Source organism: Hibiscus syriacus, unplaced genomic scaffold (assembly GCF_006381635.1).
Source record: "Hibiscus syriacus cultivar Baekdansim isolate YM2019G1 unplaced genomic scaffold, ASM638163v2 tig00111071_pilon, whole genome shotgun sequence".
In the NCBI taxonomy this organism is placed as follows: domain Eukaryota; kingdom Viridiplantae; phylum Streptophyta; class Magnoliopsida; order Malvales; family Malvaceae; genus Hibiscus; species Hibiscus syriacus.
This window is the reverse complement of record NW_024062972.1, coordinates 21877-41690: the sequence shown is the minus strand read 5'-3', so window position 1 is coordinate 41690 and position 19814 is coordinate 21877. Positions and strand designations below refer to the sequence as shown.

Below are 19814 nucleotides of genomic sequence, written 5' to 3'. Positions count from 1 at the left end.
GCAATATGTAGCTACCACATGGGAAGCTCGGGGCATACTACTGAGAATTGTGGGGCATTGAAGTGTAAGGTTTAGAATTTAATTGAATCAGGGGCATGAACTTTTGAGGAATTATGGGACATTTTAAATAAACAAGTGGAAGTTGTTATCTACCACTATAGTACTTTCTATTTTCAGCATCTTGTTTGAACATGTTTTTAGTTACTTTCTCCGTCTTTGTGCAATAAATAAATTTATGTTGCTTTTAAGGTTATGAGCATTGAACCAATTTTGCAATCTTGCAGTTATTTGAATATCAACTGGATTAAAAAACTCTTTAAATGATTAGAGTTATAATCTTTGACAAAATATCAAGATTGAAAACTGGAAAAACAAGGACCCTTGACCTTACCTTAGAATAAATATACCCAAATATTATCATCTTACAAATATGAGATAGTCTTCTCCTATTGTAAGGGATTAGACAAAAGACTTGGTATTTATATATAGAAGCATACAACATGGGGCATCATTTGTGTATTACATTGCAAAACCGACTATACTACTTTTCTATTGATGACGTTCGATGATGAACGTAATCTTCACAAATAGATAAATCTAGTTTAAGTCAGATGCTTGAGAATTGAACTCTAACGAAGAATTTTTTTCTAACTTCTACTAAAACACCTAGACTATAACTGGTTCTTCTTAACAAGCTTAAGAAGTTGGAGTCGTATACTCATATTATATTATTATATACAATAAAGCTTGAGTTATCCCCCTAAAGCAATTGGTTAATAGCCCCGACTTTATGGATAATATTCAGCTATCATGTTATGCTTGAGTTATCCCCCTAAAGCAATTGGTTAATCGCCCCGACTTTATGGATAAGTTTCAACTAGCCTGATAAAGGTGATTATATTATTATATACAATAAAGCTGAATTTAGCTAGCCAAAATGGTGAAAGGTTACTAAATAAAGAAGTTACTAAGGGAGTTAAGAAACATCTGTTATAGTCAACTTCACACAAGCACTCAGAAATATCATTTTTAGACCGATATTTTAGCACTGCTTTGGTTAGATGAATCTAAATGAAAGATTCCAAAGAACTGAAATAGAAGTATTCTAGAAAGTCTAAGTAATTGGCTATGCTAGTTGCGTCATTTTGTCATCCGGTTAAAATACCAAGTCCTTAAAGTAAGGCATGTGACAACGTTCACAAAGAGCGAGAGAGTATTGACATCTTAAATAGATGTAAACATAGAAAATAAGAAAGGCATCCTGAAACTAACCCATAAATATTGATACTTGTCAAAGACCTATAATTCTCAAACATTAAAGAGTTGTTGATTCTTTTGATATTCTTTGAATTCATTCTTATGAGTTGATTATATTGTGAACCTGTAATAGGCAATATTTTACAAAATTCTTTCATTCATCGATAAAGAAAGGAGGAAAAATATTTTCAAACAGAACATTCTCAAATGAGGAAGGTCCTTCAAGCAAGTTGATACCTATTATGCTTCTATTGAAGCAAAAGAATAAGTGAGACCAGAATGGTGAAGCATTTCACATTCTTGAAAGCAAGTGGTCCGAGAAGCCAGAAAGTATGGAGAATTGAATTTGTAACACTCTCTTGTGACATTACCAGTAACTCATCAAGAATGATTACCTTGTTTCTAAAGGGGCATGCTGAAAGCCCATTTTAACTAGAAATACTCCATGTGGGGCATTTTGAAAGTTCACATTAGTATGACAATTTGGGACATTTTTAAGGCCCATTTCGGATAGAAATGATCCATGTGGGGAATTTTGAAAGCTCACATCAGTATGAAAAGTTGGGGTATTTTGAAGGCTCATATCAGCAAGAATACAATTTTGAATGCATTTTGAACGTTCATATCAGCAAATGTTGGGGGCATGCTGAAAGCTCATTTCAACCATAAATAGAACGTTGAGACATTTTGAAGGCTATCATCAACAAGAAGCAAAGGTTGGGGCATGCTGAAATCCCATTTCAATCAAAAATAGAATGTTGAACACATTGTGAACGTTCGCATCCGTAAATGTTGGGGCATGCTGAAGGCCCATATCATCTTATGGAAAGATCATTGATTTGAGCAAATATTTCCAATGAGATAGAAAGATATGAAGAATGAAAATGGTGAAACTGTGACAGTCAAGCTGACTATACATAATTGTCTTGTCCATCATGCAGTTGCATTATTTGTGATATTTTATGCTGGCAAGCTAAAACATCCCACTTGTATTCCCACTAAGCTTTGTTCTTAAGTGTCCTTGTGACGTCCTACAAAAGCTCTGAACATTATGCAAAAAGTTCAATGATTGAGAAATTTGGGCAGAAGCCATAGGAAATGATGAATGTGTTGTCAAAAATTTTACGAACCAATTATTATGCTACTGAACTAATGTTGCGATCATATGGTGTTTCCATTTGTTGATCCAAGATAAAGTTTATCTTCTTCAACCCCAAGGTTAGAAGTAAGAAATGATGAAGATTTCTTTCCATGAGAAGGGGAGATGAAATTTCAACAACAATAAACTAGTGGAGCCAACTAAGGTTGAATGATATGTTGTGTTGTTAAACATCTCAACATGATATGGTCCAAGTTGCCTTGTTCGAGATTTGATTAGATGTGGAGACATGAAAGGAATTAGGATAAATCCTCCTGGTGATGTGTTTCAAGACTCAAATTAGAACAAACACTGTTCTCCTAATTAATCTCTGTTGAGTTTAGCATATCTACATCTACATTCTTCAAAGATGATAGATTCTCTTTTCAAAGATAAAAGCTTTATTGGATTTCTACACAAGTCCAAAAAAAACCAGTTTTATTAAAAACAAAATTAGAGCAAAGAACTTGAATGTTAGGGAGCATAGAAGGCGAACAAATCAAGAAGAGAACCAAGATTGCTTGAGCACCTCTTCACTGCCCTTAGTCGAGAAAACATGCATTTGCATATACATACATGATTAATGCATCATTGCATCAAAACATCCATCATCTTATGCAATAAAAATTTTATTTTTTCCTCTCACGAGAGCACCCTTAAAATTTCTCTTGAAATATTGTCTTTCTCAAGGACGTTTTCTCTTCTCATGAGGACATTCAGGATAGTTGCATTCAGATAATTTTTTAGATCTTTCAGGAAAGAATGAGATTAAAAGTCAAAAAGACTTCCTCAACAAGAAGGGGGAGTCATCTTCAGATTAAACATTTTGAAACAAAGATTTGTCTCGCTTAAGACAAGTTTCACTCGAAACAAAAAAATTATCTCACTTGAGATAATTTTTCTCAAAGCAAAGATTTATCTCACTTCAGATTGTTTTTCTTAAAACAAATTGTTTCTCGCTTAAGAAAGTTTCACTCAAAATAGCAATTTATCTCACTTGATATTGTTTTTCTTAAAACAAATTATTTCTCGCTAGAGAAAATTTCACTTGAAATAACAATTTATCTCACTTGAGATTGTTTTTCTTAAAACAAATTGTTTCTCGCTTGAGAAAATTTAACTCGAAATAACAATTTATCTCACTTGAGATTGTTTTTCTTAAAACATTTCCAGAAGGAGTTCGTAATAAGAAGAACTCATCTAAAGAGGAAGAAGAAGTTCATAATCTGAAGAACTTATTCAACCTTTTGCTCGACTCTATAGCAGAAAGAGATAGAGCATCATTAACATTTCCAGAAGGAGTTCGTAATAAGAATAACTCATTTGAAGATGAAGAATAAGTTCATAATCTGAAGAACTTATTCAACCTTTTGCTCGACTCAATAGCAAAAGAAGATAGAGCATCATCAACATTTCCAGAAGTAGTTCGTAATAAGAAGAACTCATCTGAAGAGGAAGAAGAAGTTCATAATCTGAAGAACTTATTCAACCTTTTGCTCGACTCTATAACAGAATGAGATAGAGCAGCATCAATATTTCCAGAAGGAGTTCGTAATAAGAAGAACTCATCTGAAGAGGAAGAAGAAGTTCATAATATGAAGAACTTATTCAACCTTTTGCTCGACTCTATTACAGAAGAAGATAGAGCAACATTAACATTTCCAGAAGGAGTTCGTAATAAGAAGAACTCATTTGAAGAGGAAGAATAAGTTCATAATCTGAAGAACTTATTCATTTTACTCTATCACAAAAGAAGATAGAGCAGCTCAATATTTTCAACATAAGGAAATGAGATAGATCAGCATCAACATTTCAACAGAAAGAGTTCATAATAAGAAGAACTCATATGAGAAGGAAGAAGAATTTCATAATAAGAAGAACTTGTTCAACCTTAGTTCAATTCATCACATATGAAGTTGAATCAACGACACCTCATAGGTGGATCGTCATTCCAGTAGAAGAGTTCATAATGAGAAGAACTCGTCCGAAGTGAGCGAAATGTTCATAATGAAAAGAACTTTTAGCTCAAGTTTGAACAATTCAAGCTAAAAATGGTGCTTTATGTCTTTGCTCTATTCTTGTTCTATAACAACGAGCAAAGAGGGGCAGTTGTAATCACTATTTTTACTTCTTATATCCAGCAACTTCCAGCAACAACAGTTGTCCCTCCACCAGAGCAGCATTCCATCACCTTTCAGCAACAACAACTATTCTCCGTTCCATCTAGTAGCTTCTAGCAAGTAACCCAATTGTCCCTCCAAATTCCAGTAGTTTCCGGCAGCTCTACCCGTGGACTCCTGAGCACCGTCCACGTCCTAGCATCCTCATCAACAAATCAAAAAACAACAACAACTAATTTAGATTTTTATTTTCATAATTGTAAAGGGTTATAAAAAACCCCCAATCATAATGTAAAAAGGGCTCTCTCTCCTCCTCTTCCCTCGATTCTAAGCTAAAAAAAATTCAATGTAACAGGGGCTTCCATTCTCCCAATTCTTTATTTTGGAAATCAATACAAACAGAAAGGTTATTATCTTCCATAATTTTTTTTTGTTTGTTTTTTTAGTTTTATATTTTATTTTAAAAAACAGAACAACAAGTTAAAAAAGCAATAGGATTGGATTTACCTCGTTGTTGGTCCTTGGTCGGAGTTTTTTTCCGTTGTCGGTCAGAACGCTAGGGTGGGACACCATAGCGGTGGCCGGTGTTGGAGCCTTGGGTTTTTGAGATGGTCGGCCGAATAAGTTGGGTGGCTTTGGTGTGGTATGCTGCGTGAAAAAGGGAGGAAGAATATGAGTTTTAAGTTTATAAAATTTTTGGGTTATTCTCACAAAGACTCCCTCATTTTAGTACCCTTTGTATTATGCCATCTGTTTTTAGGAGAAAATTACACTTCAGCCTCTAATCTATGTTGCATTTTCGCATATTGGTCACTGAAGAGTTTAATTCAGTTTTAGGGGTAAATCACGCTAAGGTCTCTGGACCTTTAATGTGTTTTTATATTTTAGTCACTTAAAATAGGAAAAATCACGAAATAATCTCTCCAATTTATGTGCATATTTACACTTTAGTCCCATAATTTCTCTTTTTTATTATTTCGAAATTAGCTGTTATATTTTTATTTTCTTTTATTTTGGTCACTATTTTTATTTATAAGCTAATCACTGTTATTTTTTTATTTTGATCTCTATGCTTTACTTTATTATATTCTAGTCATTTTAATTCTATCTTTTAATCTTCTGATATATTTATTTTAGTCATTTACTTTATATTTTAATTTATGCCATTAACGTTTTATTTATTTAATTTCAGTTCTTTAATTTCATTACCTTAATTTTCTAATTTTCCTTTACATTTTTCAACGCTTTAAATATAGTCCTTTAATTATTGTTTTTTATTCATTTCATTTTAGTCACATGAATATATATGAAAGATTCATAAGTATAACTTTATCGATTTCATAATTTGATTAAATGAAAATATTTATTTATTTTTAAATATTAAAGAAAGTGGTCGTCTTAAAGTAACTAGATGTCATTTTTTGATATTTTTAAATAAATAAATACCCTACTTATAATATATATATATATATATATATATATATATATATATATATATATTTACTTTTTATTTAAATTATTTTAATATGATTTTTTTAGGAAAAATTATCATATTCTTATTAATATTTATTTATTTTTAAAGATTAAGAAATGAGTTGTTTTAAAGTAACTAGATGTCCTTTTTTGATAATTTTAAATAAATAAATACCATATTTCGTGCTACACCTATCAAGCCAAAGTTGAGTGAAGGTATACAAGCATTTAGCCAAGGGGGACGATTTTAGTTTTATAAAAAATATTTTAATATATTTTTCTTTAATATTATGCGATTGAATCTGAAATAATATAATCTTAAATTAAATTTATATTAGAATTCTTACATTTTTACTAATAGAGACAATTTATAATCGAAGGGTACCAATTTTGGGAGCTATAGGGGTGATAATCTTTCCCTAAACGTAACCGACCACGAATCCCTTTTTTACTAAAATAATGAATTTTTGGTTAAACATATACCGGTTTATCTTTAAATAATTTTTTCTTAAAAACTCTTTTAAAAGATGATTTTAGGTATTTGACCTATCTAACCTGAAAGGTCGATGGCGACTACAAAACATTTCTATAAAAAATCATTTATTCATCCACACACTTTCCCGCCAAAGAAATATTCGTATTCGGGTGAAAACCGGTTACGACACACTCAATCAATTAATAGTGAGACTGACATTAATGTTAAAGATAGTGTTATTTTCTCTGTATTAGATTCATGCAGTTATATTTATAAAGTGTGTATTTAATTTAAAAATAATTTTTTTATGAATTAATCAAATGATCCCAGTAATAAAATAAAATATTATTCTTTCTAAAAAATTTAAATTAGAACAGTAAATTCTATATTAATATATTTTTGTTGGGAGTTAGATTTAGAACAAGAGGCGTCGGTGCTTGAGAGCTACTTAAATCATAAAAGTGTAAGATGGCTTCGTGGTCATACATGAACCACTTGCTTTCGCTAATTCCATATGTTTCACAAAATAACAAGTATGCCAACAAAGGCCACAATATCCAAATGACGAAGCAAACTATTATGTTAGAGGCGGGCTTAATTTAAAAATAATTACCATAATTTTTTTAACCCGTTAAATGACTTTAATTATTCGAATAGTTGTATTATAAGATATATGCATTGTTAATTGGTTAATAAACTTTTAAACATATATTGCCACGTAATAATCCTTAATTATTTAATATTTATATATATTAATTTTAGATATTTAAAGTTTATTGTATCAAAGTATATATTTAATTTATTTTCATTATTATTTTAAGTGTATATTCCATTATGAATATTAAAAAAAATTATCAACAACTTAAAATGTGATATGTATCGCGTTTATAATTTTTTTTAAAAATTTTATTTTAAAAAATTAAAATTTTAATTCAAAAGAAAATGTCTAATTTGTTTTTAAAAAAAATAAAATCCCTTTAGTCCATTCCCTTTCGTTGATCGCACCATCATCGAAGATAATCCACTCATTCGTCGTCGAACCACCATTATTGATCATCCCCTCATCGTTGTCATAATCCCCTAAATCCTTAAACTTAAAACCTTAATCTCTTCACGTCACCAATTACCACTGTCGCCACTGAACACCCACTCACTCATCGTCGGACCACGATTGTCGATCATCGCCCTTATTGTCGGCCCAATCCTTTAAAATCATGAAACTTAAAATCTTAAATCTCCCAAAACCTCAAATACTCAAATCCGTAATTCATTCTCATCATCAGTTGTGACCATTGTTGTCGAACGCCCACTCACTCGTCGTCAGACCACTATTATCAACCATCCCCTTATCATCACCCAAATCCTTTAAACCCCTAAACTTAATTAGAAAGTTAGAGTTTTAGAGATTTTGAAATTATGATTTTATGAAAAATACAAAAAATAAAGATTTGTTTAATTTATAGATTTTATCTAAAAAAGTAATTAAAAATTAGGTTACATGTCGAGCATTGATCGATGAAGTGATGTTTTATGAATTTGTTAACGATTATTAACAATCAAGAACTCAAAATAATAACAGAAAAAATATTAGACACTTACTTTAAAAAAAGAACTCTAGGCACCTAGAGTTAACAATATATATAGTTCGTGCATTGATTTTTTGTTTACCCATTGGTATCCGATCTATTGTCGACTAATCTGGATCAAGCTTTACATAGGCTTATGTGGAGGTAACAATCTAAATCCATTTTGCTCCATTATCAAACATCATGATCTGAACTTTTGATCTTGCTTAAGAGATTTAGGTGGTGTTTGTTTTCACTCTGCAAGCTCTTCAAACCACTTATGTCAGCGTCGCGCAGACCACGCGCAGACATTAGCCTTCGCAGACTGTTTGTTTTTTAGAAGGCAGAAGCTCTTCAAACGTCTGCGCGAGCTCTTCTTGGTGCAGACATGATTTTATGTATTCAAAGGTCTTCAAACCTCTTCAAGAACAATTATAAAATATAGTTATTTATTAAAATAATTTTAAATAATTTAATAAGGTTATTTATTTTAAAATAATTTATTTTAAAATAATTTATTATAAAATAATTTATTTTAAAATAAATTATTATAAAATATGGATTGATTTATTTTTAAATAATTTATTTTAAATAATTTATTAGTATAGATTGTTTTATTTTAAAATATGGATTGATTTATTTTAAAATATGGATTGATTTATTTTAAATAATTTATTAGTGTGGATTGATTTATTTTAAAATATAGATTGATTTATTATTGTAGTTGTATAGATTGATTTATTTTAAATAATTTATTAGTATGGATTGATTTATTTTAAAATATGGATTGATTTATTTTAAATAATTTATTAGTATGGATTGATTTATTTTAAAATTTGGATTGATTTATTATTGTAGTTGTATGGATTGATTTATTTTAAATAATTTATTAGTATGGATTGATTTATTTTAAATAATTTATTAGTATGGATTGATTTATTTTAAATAATTTATTAGTATGGATTGATTTATTTTAAATAATTTATTAGTATGGATTGATTTATTTTAAATAATTTATTTGTATGGATTGATTTATTTTACCTCTGCAAAAACAAACACTACCTTAGTGTCTCATCTCACTATTTTCTAATTAAGCCTTATAGCTTAATAAAATTCCTCTCGACTAAAAAATTGAATAGTTTTGTTAAATTTGGAGTTATTTAAAGCAATTTGTATTTTTAATTCAGATTACAAATTCAAATCTATAAAGTTTGAATAATCAAAAAAAATTGTTTGTCTTTAGTTAAATAATTTGTTTATTTTGTGATTTGGTCCCTGATTTTCTTATTTTTAGGGTAAAGTACACAAATGATACTCCGACTATAACATTCTAATTTATTGAGTCCCTAGACTATTAAAAGTTACACAAAGATCCATCGACTAAAAGTTACAAAATGGTCACTCGACTGTTTATATATACCAAACTCTTCATTTTCTGTTAAAAATTTGACAGTTGTCTAAGTTGAACATTAACTTGTTGGCTGATATATGATAAAATCATATTTTAATGATGTCTACTAGCACCACAATTGTTTTCAAGTATTGGCTCGACGACATAATGTAAACAGAGAGTTAATCCACAAAATAAAAATCAAATGGTTATGAGATCATATTTTATTATATCTTAGTCAACAAGTTAACGTCTAGCTCAGACAGTCGTAAAATTTTCAATGAAAAAGGATGAGTTTGGACGTGTGACCATTTTGTAATTTTTAATAGTTGGAGGACTCAAAAAAATAATATCATTTAACCAATAAATTATTTTGTAACTTTTAATAGTTATAAGACTCAATAAAACAATACTACGTAATCGGGTGACCATTTGTTTACCTTACCCTTTTTTAAAACTTCTTTCATTTTAAGTTTTTTTTAACCATAGGTTCATAGATGAATCGCATGTTGCTCAACTATTTTAAAATATCTATATGTAGCTTGAAAATTAAATTCAAAATTTTAACTTGTAAATCAAAAGTTAAATAAAATCAAATACATTTAAATAACAACCAAACCAGAGTTAGTAAAACTAAAATGAAACCGAGCTGAACACTATGATTTGAATCGGTTTCTAAATTTTATTTTTGCCGGTGTTCATTATGAGATGAAAATGGATAATATAAGTTGAGGACTACTATGGGGCTTGATACTACGTGGGAACGTTGATCAGTCCACTTTAAATAGCCGAAAACCAACGGAGGAGCTTCTTCACTAATCTCTACATTCACAACAAAACTTTGTTTCTGGTTCTTCTCGGTGAACATCAGACTAGCAGGCCCCACTGTTATCTTCATTTCATCTGAACTTCTTGTAGTTTCCTGGTAATTTGATTCATCGTCTCCTACATTAGTCACCACCCTGGTGAAGTTCTTTCACCGCGGGGAACCTTTCATCCTTGCTCGATATCGATATAAACGATGGATAATTCAGTTCGTTTCTCTCTTGGTTGCAATCCCATCGGCTTCGTCTGAGATCGGCTCTCATCTGCGCCTCGTTGTAGCCGAGTTTGGTGCCCTGTTTGTTGCTACTGCTGCCAATATATCAACTCCTGGAGCAATGATATCGGGTTTTAGAACATTCGAATTGACAGGATCCGGTCCTCTCAACATGAAATCCGCAACTTCCGGTGCTGGTTTTATATCAAGCTCGTAAACACGAACATCATGCTACTTATATGTTCTTCACTTGCATTTGTTACATACTCTTTTACCAATTTTCCTGAATTAGTCGGCAAAATCAGACTGGGAGTGTTGTAGTCTTTGGTATCTAAGTCCGACATGTCCAATATAACTATTCCTGCATAGGCACTTACTCCGTTAAGCTCCTCGATTTGACCGGAAACATCAATTTTACCGTCGCTGACTCGCTGTTAATGCACACGACTACTTTCCCGGCTATTTCTTTAGAATATAGTGCTCTCATGCTGCGTATTGCTTTATTTGTATCGGCTTTTCCATAATACAATGGTGTGTTGCTAATGTAAATGCTCTCCGGAAGTATGATGTTCCTTCGAAAGTAACCCCGTTACCTAGAGTTACTTTGGCTGTGAAACCGCGATCGAGTGTACCAGCCCCTACGGTCCTGATCCAGGGTGCTCCGTTGTATGTTGTATTACGAGATCCGTCATTTCCGGCAGCACAAACAAAGACAATCCTTTCCTCGACTGCTGAAAGAGAAGCGATAGCAATGAGATCGTCAAAATAAGGCATCTGGTAAAAACCGAGCGATGTCGACATGATATCACACCATCCGTGATTGCTTGATCCATCCCGGCTAGTACATCACTTGCTGCACTATTTCCGGAATCTGTTTCCCACAAGACTTTATACATGGCAACATGTGCGTGTGGAGCTACCCCTATTGCCGTTCATCTTGCAAATCCAAAGTGACTCACTCCGATTACATGATTACCTATAGCCGCAGATGATGTGTGGGTTCCGTGCCCCTCGAAATCTCTCGGTGAGTCGTAGTCTAATTCGCTCAGGATATTTCCTACTACGGCACGGATTCCTTTGCTGAACGATCGAGCACCGATGAGCTTGTTGTTGCAAGCTGGAGGGCTAAAGGCTGTGCCATTCTCACACTTTCCCTTTCATCTCCGTGGTATAGGTGCCATTCCCCTGTCGCTACAACTCTCGCTTTCCAGCCAAATTCCCGTATCGAGAACACCGATGATCACACCTTCACCATATATATGAAGCAGCCGGCCATAAGCCAAAGTTACGTTTTAGTCCGAGGAAGTTCGGGGAGTGCGTCGTGAATAGCTTGCCGAATGACTCTTGATATGTAGGAAGATTAGCAGGGGATTTCTCGATTTCGGACAGCTGAGAGGATGTGAGCCTGGCACTGAAGCCTCGAATGACATGGTTGTAAGATTAGAGCTACATTGCTTCATCATCAACAGGGTCAGACAATGATCGAGGAGTCGAACGGTGCCATAACTCGTCAGTCGAGAAGGAAGGAGGTTTACGAGAATAGTCTATCTGAACTATGTATGTATTGTGATCTTCGGTTCTGGTATCGCATCGTTGATCTCGGATAACGACAACAGAAGTAACCATGAGAGAACAAAGATCGAGCAGCTGTATAAACTCATCATTTTTGTCATTGATTCACAGGAACAAAGAAGAACGGGGATCAGCGACATTTAAATTTGTTGCTTGGTTAATGTCACAACATTAAATGCTCATGTGAATAACCGCCGGTTGAATGTTATAATAAAGTCCTATTTCATTTTTGTCAATGCTCATGGAAATAATCGTCAAATGGATAAGTGAAAAATACTACACATAAAAAGAAATCTCAATTCTTGTGATTCTTTAGAGAAATTATTATATATATATTTTTTTTAGAGATTGTAAATTCAAAATACACTTAAATACGTTTTAATGTTTATTTTTAAGAGTTTATATAATAGTTATGAGTAATTTAGACGTATAAAAAGCAAGATTACATTTCATAAACATACGTATAAGAAAAATATAGTTATAGATTAGATTTACGAAATTTGAGATATTTTTTTGATAAAACATACATGAAAATGAGTGAGCGAAATTTTTTGAAGACTATCGGTCGCTTCCAGCAGTAATTAGCGGCGGCCAATGACATAAGACTTGGGACTTTTTTAAATAAAGTTTTGAATGAATGAAATAAAGTTTAAATGTTAAATTAGAAATTAATTAATTTTTTAACATGTAAAGTTCTCAAAATAACGAGACCTAACAATTTAGTAACTATATAACAACAAATTAGGAAACATAACTGATCAAAACATATATATATATATATATATATATATATATTTAACTTCGATGGTCAAAATTGGAACAAAATTTAGCACTGTGGTACTTTATCCTTTAAGATTGCATAAAAAAGTGGGTAAACTGTATCAAATACCACTGAACTTTAAGTAATATATTGTTTATACCACTGAACTTTCATTTTTTCCAATTATAACATTGAACTTTAATTTTAACTTCGATTATGTCATTAGGTTGTTAAATTTTAATAACACGATGGTGTGGACATATCATTATGTCACTATGATGTCGTGGACAAAATGACATCATTTTAGCGATGCTATTGGTACCTAAAATGACGTTGTTTTAAGCAATGAACTTTAGGATGTATCGATTTTTCTATTAAACTTTTAAATAGTTCTATTTTTGGCATTGTATTTTTTTGCGGACACTAGTAGCCAATCATTTTTGTCACCGGTCGTCTTTCATAGCAAGATTGGTACCAAAACATTGGCATTTCACTCATCTTTTTTCTCATAAGATTAGTTTTCCACAAAACCCTCTTAAAATCGACAAAAAATCATTTAAAAGTTCGACGTGCTAGTACTTAGATCTCTTCCAATGGTCGTCCGATGAGATTAATTTTGAGATATGTTGTCTGTTTTCTTAAAATAATACTTCTCATTGTTCATATTTTTGAACAAACACCCCAAAAAATCCTCAAATCTAAGAAAGTACCCAAATTCCTAAAAAACAATAGATTTTTTATTTAGTTTTGTCGATTTGAGTGAGTTTCTTATAAATCAATCTAAGGAGAAGAAAGAGAAGTGAAATACATACGTTTTGGTATTGATTTTGTCGCAAAAGACGACCAGTGAAGGACAAATTGATTGGTTGCTGATGGCAACTAAAAAAATATAATGCCAAAAATGAAACTATTTAAAAGTTTAGTGACAAAATCGACACACTCCTAAAGTTTAGTGTATAAAACAATATCGTTTTAGACATCAATAACCACACCAAAACAATGTCATTTTGTTCGTGTCATCATACTATTTGGATTTTAACGGCCCAATGTCATAATTGAAGTTAAAACTAAAGTTCAATGCTATAATTGAAGAAATTGAAAGTTTAATGCTATAATTGAAGAAATTGAAAGTTCAATTATATATGATACACCAAAGTTTAGTGGTATCTGGTGTAATTTATCCTAAATAAATTAGATCACATTTCATATTATACGTATCTATTTCCTTTTCACATCAGCTTCCTTTGTAACAGATAACATTTGACTTGCAACTTCTTCACCATTGTCAGAGACAATTCATCAAACACCTTGACTTCGTCAGAGACTTTCAATAAGGTTCCCTCGTCGGCTTCACCAATTCCACCATCGTTGATCAATGATCACTCATCCGATTCCTGCGCTATTTTGGAGATTTCGACTACTTGATTTCCAAACTCAGACCGTAAATCTCGTTTACGTTCTGTATCCCAACGATTTATCAAACCTAGAATCGAAGTATAGAGCCAAATATCGGAATTAATTGCAAACAGAATCGCCGAATTTCGGTTACAATTCATAGGAGAAACCGCTTATTTTCGTGGCAAGTGCCTGTTCAACTGTTTGTTCCATTTACTACTATAAATGAAAAGAATCGGTTAAATTTCTACTATAAAATGCGTACACTTTCGCCACTTTAGCCAAACAGATCATTTCAAAAAACCAGAAGAAAATGATTTCGTTCTCGATTGCATCAGCCGGGAATTCTCACCGCACTTTGATCTTTGCTGTCGCCTTTGCTTTGCTTGTTCATAGCGGAAGTTCGTGCATCTTCTTAATCGCTTTTTTTAATCCTTTATCTTCTTTAACGGAGTGAAACTTTCGCTTTTGCAGTAACTCACGAATCCTTTGCTGATGTGAAGAGATCCGATTTTCCGGCTGATTTTGTTTTTGGAGTCGCCACTGCGGCTGCTCAGGTAAGTTAAATCTCACGTCGCTTAGTTTTTTTCCCCTTTTCCAACTCCTTTTAACTCGATTCAACTCATGAGTAACTCGATGCAATGCGGGTGTCTTTCAATTGATTAATTGAATTGAAATTGCAGATCGAAGGATCTCCAAAATCTGAAGGGAAAGGGCCGAGTGTTTGGGATCAATTTCAACGGCAGTTTCCATGTTAGAATCTTTCAGTGGTGATTTCAAGTGAACGAATTTATTAAGATTTTTATGTAAATTCTTTTTTTAATTATTTTTTTCATGCAGGGAAAATAGCGGACCACAGTACATTGGACGTAGCAATTGATTCGTATCGACGCTATAAGGTAACACCTCCGTCATGTTACATTGGATGAGCCTTAAACACAAATTTTAGAAAGTTACGGGTTTAATTCATATAATTTTGAAAAATTAGTAGAATTAAGTCACGTTAATAAAAGAAATTAAAATAAAATAATATTGATATTGTGAAGATGGATATATAATACTTTAGAGATTAATTTAGAATGAATGTCCTAGTTTGGGGAGTAATATTTAATGTTTTAAAGTATATGAATAAATTTAGAATGAGATCTTAGATTTAGAACATCTTGTGCAATTATCTCTATTTCAAATTTTTGAGAAGTATAGAAATAATATGATAAAATTAACAAGTGTTTGGTATAGTGATAAAATTATACTCTTGAAGGGAAAAATTAAACTTCAACTTTGAAATAATATTGTTGGAATTGACGATCATGAATCCTGAACATGAACAAAAGTAGTATGAAAATACAAATATTGTAAGGATGGACCGAAGTGGGTTATGGGACGGTTGTATCCTCTAAAATTTTGAAATTCTCATATGTTTTAAGTATTTTTTATTGATAATCAAATTTTATATGTACTAAAATTTTGTAATTTCACATTTTCTATATTTCCAAAAATATCCATCCTTGAATATATGAACATCAAATATCATGGTTTAAGCTTCGGTAATCTTGTTCACTTCTAAGATAATAATGCTAAATGCATGTATTTGTAGGAAGATGCATTGGCTTTAAAGTATCTGGGCGTGGACGCCTATAGATTTTCAATCCCCTGGACCAGGATTTTACCGAGTAATTGTTTCTTTCTCCAATTCATATCATTTCTAAAGACAAAAAGAGAATCAATTGAATTCTATGAAACTATGTTTCTTACATTTTTTTTCTTTTATGTAGATGGAACTCTAAGTGGTGGAATAAATCAGAAGGGTATCGATCATTACAACAATCTCATCGATGAGCTAATTAAAATTGGTAATTTAAAACTCTTTACATTCAAGTTCAATAAGTTTAATGATTATTTGTAATTTTTAAAAGTTTAATGATCAAAATGATCATTTAATCATAATTTAGGGACCTCTAGTGTACTTTACCCTTTTATTTATTAGACATTTGATTAATTCTGGATTATGTTTCATCATTTCAAGGCGTTAAACCCTTTGTAACATTGCTGCACTTTGACAGTCCGGAAGCCCTTGAAAACATGTATGGAGGTTTCTTAAATCGTAATATTGTGTAAGTTCTATTCTAACATTTGTATGCCTCTTTCCAACTTATCTAGACTATCATTTCTTTTATCTGGTATATATTCGAATGAGTATTGAAGTAGGAAAAAAACATGTGATTTTATGTCAAAGGGAGTGAACTTTTAAAAAATTATATTAAAGTTTTAGTAAAGTGAAATTATAAAATTTAAAGGGTAAAAAATTAGCTCGTCAGTAGAAAATATTTGAATTGTATTAAAATTTGAAATTTTCAAAAAGTGAGATCGTTACTATTGAAGTATGGCCCTTAAAATATATGAAACAAATTAAGAAACATATCAACATGTGATACCATGATTTTGGATCGGTTTTCATTGATTTATCTTTCTACTTTCAGGGAGGATTTCAAGAACTACGCTGAAATCTGCTTTAAAACATTTGGAGATCGAGTTAAACACTGGATCACAGTCAATGAGCCATTCATCATTGCCAAATTCGGGTATACCACTGGAAGTGCTCCACCAGGGAGATGTTCAGATAGAAAACAATGTCCATACGGTAACTCAGCCACTGAACCTTATATTGCTATCCATAACCTTCTTCTTGCCCACGCAACGGCTGCTAAACTTTACAAGGAGAAATATCAGGTGATAATTATGCCACAGAATTTCTTTTGATGGATTATTTAAGATAAAAAATGTGTAATCCTAAACCCTAAATTTTAATTTTTCTAACATCGGAAAAATATTGAACTTTGAATAAGTGTGAGGTCCATCAACTATTTACTTATCATGTTTGGTAATGGTTGAATTTGACTCAACAGGAAGAACAAGGAGGTGTAATCGGAATGAGCAATGTTGCACAGTATTACGAGCCATATTCAAACACATTAGCTGATAAAAGGGCTGCAAAAAGAGCCATGGATTTCGACTTGGGATGGTTAGTAAAACCCCACTTCTTTCCTATTATTCAACAATCTCTTAGGAATATATAGGCACAATGAGAGAATTATTACAGTTGAAAAAAAAAAGTGAAACGAGGTTGGCTCGGAACTTTTAGGAATCTGGGGTTGATTCTACAATGTGCATTGAAGTCGTCCTAGTGTCCTGGCGCCTTAAGGCAAAGTTATTGTTCATTCCGGGTACTCGCATTCACTTCTCATCGAATTTCTCATAATTTCCTCTAAAAAAATTAAAAGGATTTCTTTGTGTAGCCCCTATGGGGTTCCCATTACAGGCATGAGCATCAGCTTCTGCTTAAAAAAAATTCAAGATATGGCGAGTTTTCTTTAAAAAAACAAATGAACTTGTTGGGAGGAACGATAATTTTACTTTTGTGGTCAAGACTGCACGGTTTTAGTGCATACTATAGAATCAATACCAGATCCTTAAATAATTCCGAACCAACCCCAGATCTCTACAGTATGCATTGAAGTCGTCCTAGTGTCCTGGCAACTTAAGGCAAAGTTATCGTCTATTCCGGACAACTTTACATAATTTTTATAAAAAAAATTAAAGAGAACTTATCGTTACTTCTCGTCAAATTTCTCATAATTCTTTTCTAAAAATATTAAAAAGAATTCTTTGTGTAGCCCCTACGAGTCTCCCATTGCATGCATGAGTATCAGCTTCTACTTGAAAAATTCAAGATACGACGAGTTTTCTTTAAACTAAAAAAAAAAAATAGATGAAGTCATTGGGAGGAATGATGACTTTACTTTTGTCGTCTAGACTACCACTTCAATACATACTGTAGAATCAACCCTAGATCCCTAAACAATCCCAGGCGAATCCCATTTCATTATTTTTTTTCAACTATAGTATTTCCCTCTAATTCATAAGATCGAAATATATCTTTTTTATCAAAGAATAAGTTCAAATTGGTGTGATTTTTTAGGTACATGGAACCACTGGTGCAAGGAAAATACCCATCAATCATGAAAAAAATGGTAAAAGATAGGTTGCCTGTTTTCACCAAAGAAGAGAAGAAATTGGTCAAAGGATCTTTCGATTTCATTGGCTTGAATTACTACACCTCAAGATACTCCAAGAACATCCCCACTTTCCCGAAAGGCACACCAGTTAGTCCCTTCACCGATCAACATGTAAATGCCACAGGTAAATTGACTTAAACCGTATCAACTACCTATTCGAATCCGAATAACATAACGTATACAAACAGATGTTATCGTTTTCATTATTGTGGCAGTGGAAAAAGATGGAGTTTTGATTGGTCCAAAATCTGAGGGAAGTTCTTACATTTACATATACCCCAAAGGACTTCGCAAAATCTTGAAGTATGTGAAGAAACACTACGGTGAAAAAATTGCAATCTACATTTCCGAGAATGGTATGGAAACCTCTTGCTTATAAAATGCTTATTTTCTGTTGGTTTATTTTATAATTACTAATTATTTTTTAAAATATTTCTCTTAGGTGTTACTGAGAAAAGAAACGACACCGTATTAACGAAACGAGTTCTAAACGATCAACATAGAATTGAATTTGTTCAAAAACATTTGCAAGAAATCACCAAGGCAATTGAGTAAGTATATCGAATAACATAGTATTATACTATGTTTTAAATAATTATACATTTTCGTAAGTTTTTCTGTGATTGAAATTTTTAGTAATTCGATTTGAATTTACCAAATTATTATACTTTTATGCATGTAAAATTTTAAGTTAATATGACTATCATGTCAATCCAAAATGATGTCTTTGTTAGTATATATTTAACAATTGAAAAGTCTTGATATAAAATAAATAATAAGATATTTTCGATTTACACACTAATATATATAGGGATATAATTATATTACACAATGTAAAATTATTTTAATTTTATACAGATTTATGATCGTTTTAGTCATATATTTTTATTCATCCTATGGTCCTAAATTTATATAAATCTAAAAGAGTTTTATATTATGTAAGTGGGTCCTAAATTCAACTATTAAATTATTAAAATATTAATAGTAAAAAATCATACAAATACATGTAATACTCACTTAGTTTTACACTATATATATATACACTTGGCTAATAAGTGTTGTTTTATGTTGGTTAGGAATGGAGTGAATGTGAAAGGATATTTCTACTGGAGTTTATTTGATGACTTTGAATGGACAGAAGGATATGGAATTCGATTTGGACTCTATTATGTTGACTTTGCTGATAATTTGAAACGAATTCCCAAACAATCTGCTCTATGGTATCATAATTTTATCAAGGGTGACCAAAAATGAACACTCTAAAGATTTTATATGTACTCCCATGGTTAGGTTATAAGATAAAATGTTGCCTTACAATGTATAAACTTTAACTTAATTTTAAAGTAAGTATTTTTACTTTCTATAACTTTTTATCTTAAAAATCGACAATAAAGATATTTGATATATTATAAAGTATATATTATATAATCAATATTCAGATGATATGACACATTTTTTTACATCTTAACGTTAATTTTGAAGATATATATTTTGTATCGAGTTGTTCTCTAAAATATACACTTTGTATTGAATTATCTCCTAAAGTATTTTAAA

At 31.6% G+C, this 19814-nt stretch overlaps 1 protein-coding gene and 1 pseudogene across 1 annotated transcript; one reads left to right on the top strand and one right to left on the bottom strand.

Annotated features, from left to right (window-relative positions):
* Window positions 1–10100: 10100 nt before the first annotated feature.
* On the bottom strand, window positions 10101–12130 carry LOC120151960 (annotated as a pseudogene).
* A 2367-nt stretch (window positions 12131–14497) lies between these two features.
* Window positions 14498–19514, top strand: LOC120151959 (beta-glucosidase 24-like). Its single transcript, XM_039164265.1, has 13 exons — window positions 14498–14585; window positions 14659–14741; window positions 14868–14937; window positions 15025–15083; window positions 15782–15857; window positions 15960–16037; window positions 16211–16298; window positions 16665–16914; window positions 17091–17206; window positions 18164–18384; window positions 18476–18616; window positions 18703–18811; window positions 19337–19514. Exons 1-13 carry the CDS (start codon window positions 14498–14500, stop codon window positions 19512–19514), a joined length of 1557 nt encoding a protein of 518 aa, XP_039020196.1.
* The last annotated feature ends 300 nt before the right edge of the window (window positions 19515–19814 follow it).

Coding starts and splice junctions, on each gene's coding strand:
- LOC120151959 (XM_039164265.1), top strand. CDS start 14,498: ATGATTTCGTTCTCGATTGCATCAGCCGGGAATTCTCACCGCACTTTG. Junction 17,207..18,163: donor ATGGATTTCGACTTGGGATG/GTTAGTAAAACC, acceptor GTGATTTTTTAG/GTACATGGAACCACTGGTGC. Junction 18,617..18,702: donor AATCTACATTTCCGAGAATG/GTATGGAAACCT, acceptor TATTTCTCTTAG/GTGTTACTGAGAAAAGAAAC.